This window comes from Carlito syrichta, unplaced genomic scaffold, assembly GCF_000164805.1.
Source record: "Carlito syrichta isolate Samal-C Ts95f unplaced genomic scaffold, Tarsius_syrichta-2.0.1 Scaffold144165, whole genome shotgun sequence".
In the NCBI taxonomy this organism is placed as follows: Eukaryota; Metazoa; Chordata; class Mammalia; order Primates; family Tarsiidae; genus Carlito; species Carlito syrichta.
The window spans coordinates 81,708-91,778 of record NW_007088261.1 but is presented as its reverse complement, the minus strand read 5'-3'; the positions used below and the strand labels follow the sequence as shown (position 1 = coordinate 91,778).

The following is a 10,071-nucleotide window of genomic DNA, read 5'->3' as shown; positions in this document are numbered from 1 at the left end:
CCTCCACAATGACCAACTTAAACCATTTCATCTTTTGTCTGGATGACTGCAAAAGTGCCCCCACTGGCTTCCCAGCTTCTGCCCTGGTTCCCTGTAATCTGTTCTCAATACCACTGGCTGCTCAGAACCAACAGCAGCTTCCTCTCCTCCTGCAAAATAAAAGTCAAAGTTCTTACAATGGCCTGCAGGGCCCTACATGATTTGCTCCCGCCCTCCCAAACCCTGACTCATTCCCTACTTGCTCACCCAATTCCAGCCACTCTGGCTTTTTTGCGGTTCCAAGCAATCCACTGCCTCAGGGCCTTTTCCTGTTTTCTCTGCCTGGAATACCCCTTCCCTAAGTACTTGTTCCTTCACTTCCTTCGGGTCCTTGTTCCTATGTTCCTTTCTTAATGAGGTCTGTGGGCTTTCTTCTTTGCTCCCCACCCTCCATCCATTCATCCATTTTCTGCCTTTTGCGTCCTATACTGTGCCTGGGCAGAAAGATCCCGAAGAGACCTCATCTGCTGGGCTTTCTTGCCCCTCAGGCTTCTGAGTGGGTTTGCTGATGGGAGGAGATGAAGGGCAAGAGGAGAGAGATGTCGGGGATGTTTCCCTGCACCTTCCTTGCTCTGCTTTGGGCAGTGGCTGCCCTTCCTCAACCACAGCTCTCGAAGTGTAGGGACCCACATTTCTGCTTCTTGTCTGCTCCATCCTTGGACTTCCAATGCCGCCACTTCCTCTCTTTGCCCTTAGTCCTCAAAGTAGTAATGACTTCTGGATCTTGCTCACTGGTGCCTCAACACCCCTATTGGTTCCCTGAATCCTGCCCGTTCCTCTAACCTTTCTTTAAGATTTGAACGTCGGAGCTGGACGCTGTTTCCTGCTAGACCCTGCCGGTAACACCTTCTGATCACTTTATTTACAATTTCCAACCCTAGCCCCTCCACCTGTTCGTGAATCTGCACGGCCGGGTCTGTCCTTGTTCTTCTACACAACACATACTGCCCTCTAACATATCTTTACTGACCATAACACACCTAACATATCTTTACTCATTTATTTGCTTTCCTCTATCCCCGCCCCCCACACGCGTGCTCGCACACACGCACACACTCTGGGATGGCAAGTCCAAGGGTGCGGGGATGTTGGTTTCGTTCACTGTTGTAACCTCAGTGCTTGGCACATAGCAGGCTGTCAGCAAATGCTGTTAGCAAATGAATGAATGAGTGAACGACCGACAAGTGGAGCTAAGAAGGCAGTGGTGTGGTCCAAGCTGCGGCAGAAGAGCTGACTCTCGGTTTTTCCCCTGCTCTCTCCGCCCCCGCCCGGAATGCTGAGTGCCCGGGAAGGAGGCGGAAATGAGCGCGCTCAACAGCCCTCCAGCCGGGTGTTTACTTAATTAGGGCCTGCGTCCCGAGGCTCGTTTGTGTTTAACTGTCCGCCTAATGGCTTCGTCTGGCTCCGGGCGGGCGCGGGGGAACCTGCGAGGCGAGGAGAGGCCTGGCCACCCTGTCCCGCCTGGGGCCTGCGCCATTGCGCGGCGCGGGTGCGCGGGTGCGCGGGTACCCAACCTCCCCTCGGGCATGGAGAGCATCCCCTGCAGGAGAGCGGGGCGAGGGCGGCGCGGAGCTCAGCGAGCTGCCTCGAGCTTTTCCTGCGCGTGGGCCGTCCCCCACCCCCAGCTGCTGGGCCGCCCGCCGAATAGAGGAGCGCTCCCGAGACACCAGATGCCAAGGGCTCGCTTTACTCTCAGCCGTGAAATCGAAGGATTAAGATGCTTCTCACTCTCCTAGTCAGGGGACGTGGGGATGCCGGAGAAGAGAGAAACAGCTCGAGAGACGCAGGAGGCCAAATGAGCCGGGTCCGAGAGCAATAATACCAGGCAACATTTGGGCACTTGCTCTGTGCCAGGTACTGAGTTTAGCGTTTTAAACGTGTTAATTAGCCTGGGCCCGATGGCTCACGCTTATATTCCCAGGGCTTTGGGAGGCTGAGGCGGGAGGATCACTTGAGGCCAAGAGTTTGAGACCAGCCTGGGCAACAGAGCAAGACCCTATCTCAAAAAAAAAAAAAAGTGTGAATGTATTTATTTCTCTTCTCTGTGTGTTAATTCATTTAATCCTAGTACTTTGGAAGGTAGGTGTCATAGTAGCTCCCTTTGACAGATACAGAACTCAGACTCTGAGGGGTTATTTCACTTTACTTCAGTGCTAGTGAGTGGTGAGACCTGGCTTTGAACCCAGGCAGTGCCAGCCCAGCGCCGATGCCAAGTATGTGAGAGAAGGACTGGCACGGTCGTAGCACAAGTGTCCATCGTTTAGTCACAGGCCTGGCGCTAGGTTCCTAAGTGAGACCAACGAATCTATCATGAAAAACTCCAGTCCCTTCTTCCAGCCCCTAAACCTGAGCTGGGGAGGGGAGCAGGGAGAGGGACCAGGAGGCGCCATTCTGAGGTTCTCAAGGCCGGAGCAGGTGGGGGAGGACTCCGGGAGCTTGGAGTGGGACTGGCTCAACTCCGTGGGGAAAAGGGCATGCAGGGTGGAATGATAGTGTCGGAAGGTTTCTGTGCCCCGGGTCCACGTGTGTGCCGCGAGGAGGAAAGAAAGTACTTTGTGTCTAACGTAGTGGAGTGAGAGTAACTTAGAGGAACGAATCTCAGGCTCCGCCGCTGATCTCCCAGGAAGGGTGTGGGACGCTGTTTTCGAAGGGCGACTCACTGGACGACTGATTTGCACAGCAAGCAGTTCTTACTTAGACTATGTACAATATTTCAGACTCATTTTTAAAAAACCGATTTTTAAAAAAATTTGTTCTTATTTACATTTTACATAAAGTTGAGAAAACGCTATTTATATGGGGCGGGGAGTGCTGGAGATTATGGGGCTATTTTTTAAAAAATGTGTTCTTATTTACATTTTACATAAAGTTGAGAAAACGCTATTTATATGGGGCTAATAACCCATAATCACACCCTTTGGCGCCACTACGGATTCCAAACTCCGGGACCTTCTCTGCTAGCCTCCGTGTGTCCAGCTGTGAAATGGAAGTAATGACTCTCGGGCAAGTCGTATCAGATGCTGTACCGCGGTCCCTGAGGACCTCGCTGCCCGTTTTAACCCTCGGTTCCTCTCTGCGGGCTGGCACTGGCGGCCTCCGCCGCAGCCGCGTGTGGGCGGACACGCCGGCCGCCATCAAAGCTTTGGGGTAACAGAGCGCCTCCGGGGAGTGTGAATGAGGAGCCTCTGCTTTCAGGCGCGCTCACAGGCGTCTTCACTTTCTATCCGCTGTAGCCGCAAGGCAAAGACACACGTCTCTTCCCGCGCTGCGAAAGCCGCGGAGCGGAGTGCCGGCTTTTTCCCCCTTGAACCCAGAACCCGAGAGACAGGAACTGAGTCCCAGCCCGGAGCAGCTCCAGAAGAGGCGAGAGCGAGCAGGAGGGCATCGGGGAGGACCGGAGGGGCTTTGCGGGTGCCTTCACCGCGGCCGCCGCGGCCCCACCTGCGAGGGGGCGGGGCCGCGTGGCGCCGGACCAATCAGCACCCACCCGGCTCACCTGGCCTCCTCCCGCGCGCTCCGGCGAGCCGCCGGGCTCAGAGGCGCGCCGAGAGCTTAGCGGCGTCAGCGCTTCACCCTCTCGCTCCGGCCATGGGACTCCCCAGTGGGCCTCTCGCGTCCCTCCTCCTCTTCGTCCTCCAGGTACTCCACAGCCGTGCCCTGACTGCTCCCTGGAGGGCGGGCGGGGTCCGCACGCGGCGGCGGCGGCGGCGGCGGGGAGTGCGCGGGACCGCGCTCCTTGGGGCCGGGGGAGCCCCGGAGACCCCGCAAGGACTCCGCGGGATGGGGTGTGCGGGGCGGCCCGCTTCACGCCCAGGCTCCCTCTTCCCCCCTCTTCACCCAGGCACAGGTTTGCTGGCTGCCGCGCGTGGCCTCTGAGCCGTGCCGCGCGGACTTCGGGGTGGCTGAAGTGACCTTGGACGCGGGAGGCACGGAATTGGAGCCAGGTCAGGCGCTGGAGAAAGGTAAGACACCCCCTTCCCCCGCACCGGGCGGCCGGGGTGGAACCGCGGGGCTGGGGGCCGCACGTGGTCCGCTCCGCTGTGGCCCGCGCGGGGGGTGTTCAGACTGGGTCAGGAGATTTCTAGCGCCACCCCAGGTTCTGGGGAGGCGCAGAAGGCGTCGGGGGGGGCTCTGGGATTTGGGGGGGTTACGGGTGGCTGAGGGAGAAGGCTGGACAGGACAGCATAGCGGCCTGGGACGTGCAGTCCCTCCTTGTCCCGCAGCTGCGGCTTACCTTGACCCCCTCTTTTGGGGTGCCGGTCGACTGAGCCCCTTACCCAGCCCCGACGTGGGAAGCTCTTCCCCGCTGGCCTCAGGAGGAATGCGCCTTCCACATTCTTCCTCCGACCCCCGCGCAGGTGTGGGGATGAGCCATGCCCGGGGCAGCCCCCTTCGCCCCTCTCGGGCCCCCTTTGTGAACCGTGCTTTGTGTCTCCGACAGACAGACCGGGTCTGTTTCTCTTCTCCGCGCTCCCCTCCCCCGCCCCCCTTCTCCGGCAGCTGGAATGCACTCTTAACCCTGCCCTTCCCGGAGGGCCCGCGCCCCTGCAGCCTGCTTGGAAACTGGCGCCTGGCACACCTGGGCCGTGGCCATCAAGTACTGGGACACCCTGTCGCCAGTGTCTTGGGACTGGGCACTAGGTTGTTGGGGGGAGGGGAGCGTCCCGAGCCGGCAGGCCTTGGGCTATGGGGGCGGTGGATGGAAGATCAAAGCACATTTTTGATCTCCCAATTACTCATTCCCCCCAAGTTCAAAAACATGAGCTTGAGGGTCACTTTGAGGAGAGCCAGTGTATTATGAGACCCAGGCAGCTGCAGGCTGGTGGAGGGCTCTTTCCCTCCGGTGGAGAGGACAATGAGGACTCCTCCAGGTATGAAACCCAAGTTCTTAAACAGGGGTGTAACCCTAGATCCTTGGGTGGAGTTTCAGAAGATCCTTAAACTGTGAAATTGTTTGAGAACTTGTATATGTGGTTTTTTTGGGAGGGGGTGTATAGCCTACTTGGCTTTCAAAACATCGAGAATCCTTTCTACCTAATGCCTTCATCAACATGCCCTTCACCCCAGATACAAATTTCCACTGCTTGAATGTGGGGGTGTCAATGCCTGGGGAACAGAGTATCTTTCCTTTGTTTCTCCTAAAGAGGATTGGGGACCTTGAGTCCGTGGAAGCCTTTTTAAAAATTTCTTTTCTTAAATAACTCTGCAGATTGACAAAACAATTAACACCCAAGCTAGGCCAGGCTCCTTAAACCCTCAGCTATAGGGAGCCTAGGAGAGGCATTAAGAGGCCATGCCTCATAAACTTTAAATTCTTGTGCATGGGTTTATTACTGGCTGGCTAACAAACTGCAACTCAGCCAACCTGTAAAAATGTTAACTTGGGCAGGGCCCCAAATCCAATTCCGGCTCCCTGAGGAAGCTTTATTGCTAACCAGATCTCTGCCAAATCTACACCCCTCCTCTCCATTGTCAAGTTCTTGGAGCAGGCTCCAAGCCTGCTGTGGCTTTGAGTGTTGTCTGAGCCTTATCTTTTTTGCCGAAGCAAGAAATATCAGATTAGCTGTCACTTCACTAGGTTGAGGTTGTTGGGGGAAGCAGTGATCAGGTTTTCTATTTCATGGTCGGGTTGGCCAGTGCTTCCTGATGACATCAGCCATTTTAAGCCTTTTGAGGAAATTCAGCTTTCTCGGATGTCTGGTTTATGGTTGTGAAAATGGTGGTTTGTGCCAGGAGCACACCTGGGTTAGAAAACAAAGGGTGGGTTAATACGCTTAGCCTTACCTCAAGTCTCCCTGCAGCAGGACTGGTTCTTAGAGTAGGCTTCCTGTGACATGAGCTACCGCTTTCTTTAAGTAAAAAGTTTCTGGGCCCAATTGGTCCCAATACATCAAGACAAAATATATAGGTATTTCTCCCCTGAGCCTTCAGCTGACACTTTTCTACCTCTTCCCACCCCTCCCCCACCTTAATTCCTCATCCTTAAAACACAGGAACTCCAGCCTGGATCCAGCCCTGTTGAAAGGGTTATCCTGCAGGTACATATAAACTCTGAAGTTTGGCCAAGCAGACAACAGTTTCCATATTGCTAAGGAACGTTTGCCCCAATTGTTCGCCCCTGGGTTATGAATATCAAGGATGTCTATGAAGTTCAGCTCAAAGAAATTATCTGATGTAATTAATACCTTGTTTGTATGTGCATCTTCCTCTTCAAAGCCCTTCTACAACTCTGAGCTTGCTTTATCCTCCCAACATTCCCTTGAAGCAGGTAAGGTAAATATTAAACAAGTTGAGCTCTTAATCTCAGAGTTGGAACTTCAGAAAAACCTGTAACCTAGCCCTACGTGAGGTTTTCAAGGTGGAGAAACAGAGGCACAGCTTAATGAATTCAATTCACTAGGCTAAACAACTCCTGAACTCCTTTGAGGGTCACAGACACCACTTTGATCTCTTGGTATACGCTCAGGACCTGGTACTTAATAGGATGCCCATAGGTATTTACAAAGATTATGACAACCTTGTGATGGTCAGCCGTTTTTTACAGATCAAACCTAAGCAATTGTGACTTCACCAAAGTCATCATTCTAGTGATCAGCTGGATTTGAGTGGAAGTTTCTGACTCCCAAGTTCCCTGGCACTTTTTACTACCAGAAAGTAGGAGATGGGTGAAAAGTGGTGGGATGTTGGAACCCTGAGTCCCACAGCTACCAGGAACAATCCTCACCTCCAAGATCATTTAGTCATTTATTCCTTTTGTAGAATTTTCCAGAACTTTCCTGTAGAGGGAACTGGCTTGTATACAATTTCTAAGGGTCCTAGTAATGGGGGCTGAGTAGACCAAGAGGAGAGGTTAATCTGGAGGGAAGGAGAGCGTCTGGGGCCCACTTTCCCTCAAGGGTGTTTTGGAAGCAGACAGTGGAGAGGAGGGTGGAAGGGACTTGCATGGTTCATGCCATGCTTCAAATGAGTAAGCTACAATGGTCTCCCCATCCTTACTGGTGAACAGTTGAGACTGGCAGCTTCATGGCAGTAAAACAGATCCAGTACTTCATTATGGTCCTCAGCATGGTCAGCTGACCCTTAGTCAACCTTTGAGAAGAAACTTCAAAGTTCAGTAATGAATCTGAATATGAGTTAATGTCAAGATGGTTTTGTTTATTTCAGGTGTGGGCATAAAAATTGCCCTTTATTTTGGAGCCCCTACCTACGCGGGGCTATGCTCTCTATTTAAATTTCTTTCTTTCCATAAGCATATATTTAGCATCTACATGTTCTGGAACTGCAGCTCAAGCATTGAACAAAACAGTCCCTGCCCTTGGGGAGCTTGCAGTCTAATGTTAGTATTTGTCTGTGCTTATGGCTGCCTTGCAAAGCAAGTGGTGAAAACTTCCACTTAGCTGTAAAATGAGGTTAAAGAATTCTGAGAGGTCATGAGGTAATCCAGCAGTAAGACCAGAATTTAAATCCTGGTTGTCTGCCTCCACAGCCCGGGGGGAGTCCTCAGTGCCCCATAAATCTGCCTCTGAGGAATGAATGGGAGCTGGGGCTTGAGCCTCATGGCTCAGCAGCAGAGTAGGGTTAGTTGCTGAAGACGGTCCTGCATCACTGTTAGCTTGTGCCTGGGGAGCAGGTCTCAAACCTCTAGTCTCCCTCCCCCCCTCCTCACATGGCACTCTGTTCCTAGGCTACCCAGTGCAGGGCTCCCTCTCCTCCCTGCTGTGGAAGACAGGCATTGCTCATGATGAGGTGAGGTTCTGGGGCCAGAAACCATCTCTGCAAAGCATTTGGAGAAGGAGGGAGAGAAGGGCCTCCCCTGCCCAAACCAGTTGAAGCTTTGGTCCTGAGGCTGGGTGGTCTCGTTTCAAAGACCCACTGTTATTGAAGAATAGCAAATAGAGAAAAGTGCCAAATGGTAAGTGCAGCTTGTGAGGTTTGTGCACCACAAACCTCAGACCCCCATGTACCTAGCCCACAGATCGGGAAACAGTGTTGCTAGTGCCTGGGATGCCCCTTCCCTTTCAAGGACCCTCCCCCAAGATAACCACTATTCTGATTTTTTTTTTTTTTTTTTTTGAGTTGGAGTCTCACTTTGTCACCTAGGCTGCTTGCTGGGCTCAGGCAATCTTTCAGCCTCAGCTTTCCAAGTAGCTGGAACTACAGGTACGAGTCATCATGCCTGGCTAATTTTTTTTTATTTATTGTAGAGACAGGGTCTCACCAGGTTGCCCAGGCTGGTCTTGAACCCGTAAACTCAGGCAGTCCTCTCACCTCGGTCTCCCAAAGTGCTAGGATTACAGGTTTGAGCCACCATGCCTAGCTATTCTGACTTTTTCTTCTGACTTTTAATGTCATGGTTAGTTTGCCTGCATTTGAACTTTATGTAAAAGAATCATAGTTATCTCCTTGGATCTAGCTTCTTTCACTGTACAGTTGTGAAGTTCTTGCATAATTCTGGATGTGGTTATGGTTGATTCATTGTATAGTATCCGTTGTGTAACTTTCCACAATGGGCATTTAAGTCATTTCTGTTTTCTGGCTATTACAAGTAGTGCTCTGAACATTTTTGGGCAAGGCTTTTGGTGAAGGCATGTACCTGGATCTGGTAGGTATAGACCTGGGAGCACAATTGCTGGGTTAACTGAGGATTATCTGAGAATCCCAACACTGTGATCCTGTATGGAGAGGTCAGCTCTTCTCTGTCCTGAAGTAGCTGGGTCTCTTCTGGATCCTCCTATGCCAACAGACCCATGCCTTTTGGATTCTTGAGTCTCATCTGGCACTGTGCTAAGAGACAGCAAGTCTTTATGATGTACTTGGTCCCATCATTTGTGTGGAGGCAGTCTTTCTTTGTTCTTAAGCTAGTACTTGCTTCTTTTCCCCAAAGTAGAAAGGGAATCTGAAAGGACCCTTAATCACTTAGGTGAGAACGTCTTCCTGGCTGGAGATTTTTATCCTGGCCAGTGTGTGGGTGGGCAGCAGCCTCTTCATTTGGCCAAGGTAGTCAAATCCAGCTCCTCGTTATAGAAACAGTGAGGTATCAGAGATCCAAGGCCAAGCTGAAGTAGTCATTCAGCCAACAAATGTCTGGCTACCTACTGGGTGCCAGATGGTCAGGTAAGCAAGGCCCACAGCTCCTTAACCTCAGTGAGCTCACAATCAGAGGGGGCAGGAGACAGGTCAGTTACTAGGCAATTTAAATGAATCCTTCATTCAGCAACTACTTATTGAGCACCTACTAAGTGCCAGATACTGGGGATGCATTAGTGAACAAAATGTGCAAAAAAACCCAGACCCCAAAGGCCTCTTACTTGATACTGGGGAGAGACAGACAAAATCGGCCAATATATGCATCTGTGCGATCGAGTGGGAGGTGGGAAAGGAGAAATAGAGTCCTGTAGAAGAGGTTGCTGACATGTTCTTGGAGGGACCTGAAGGAAGTGATGTCCAGCCAGAAGCTGACAAGAATTAGGCAAGGGAGTTGGGCATGAGAGGAGGCGGAGAGTGTTCTGGCAGGGGAGCAGTGTGATGGGTTCCAGGAACTTAAATACATTTAATCTGTCTGGATCATGGAGTGTAAGCAGGGGAGAACCAACTAAGAAGCAGGCAGGGTCTGGCCCAGAGTTTCTCACTCCATCACAGGCAGCAATGTGTTTGGGAAAGGCAGTACCCATAGCCGAAGTCCAGGTTGTCCCCTTATGGAGGCTGGTGTCTCTGAAGTCTCCCTTGGAGCCAGGACACTGGGCCCTTCCTCCAGCATCCTTTCTCGACTTCCATTCCTGACTTTTCTCAGATTAGAGTAATGTCTGCCTCAGCTAACTTTTCTTCCTCATTTCATTTAGTTACCTGGCCTTGCCAACCCGGGCAGTGGGATTGGTTCACCACTCAAGCAGTAGGACCTCAGCACCCTGAAGTTAAGCAGGACCAGAGCAACTGCAGCCTGGAGGGGATTCTGTCAGCCTTTAAAAAACAACCACCGGCCGGGCTCGGTGGCTCAGCCTGTAATCCCAGCACTTTGGGAGGCCGAGGTGAGTG

General features: G+C 52.2%; 1 protein-coding gene across 1 annotated transcript in view; it reads left to right on the top strand.

Moving 5' to 3' along the window:
- Positions 1-3,627: 3,627 nt before the first annotated feature.
- CDH3 (cadherin 3) overlaps positions 3,628-10,071 on the top strand; it is a 51,919-nt gene continuing 45,475 nt past the window's right edge. Inside the window, exons 1-2 of the mRNA XM_008050332.2 lie at positions 3,628-3,678; positions 3,887-4,001. Coding sequence (XP_008048523.1) covers positions 3,628-3,678; positions 3,887-4,001 — 166 coding nt within the window. The remainder of the gene's footprint in view (positions 3,679-3,886; positions 4,002-10,071) is intronic.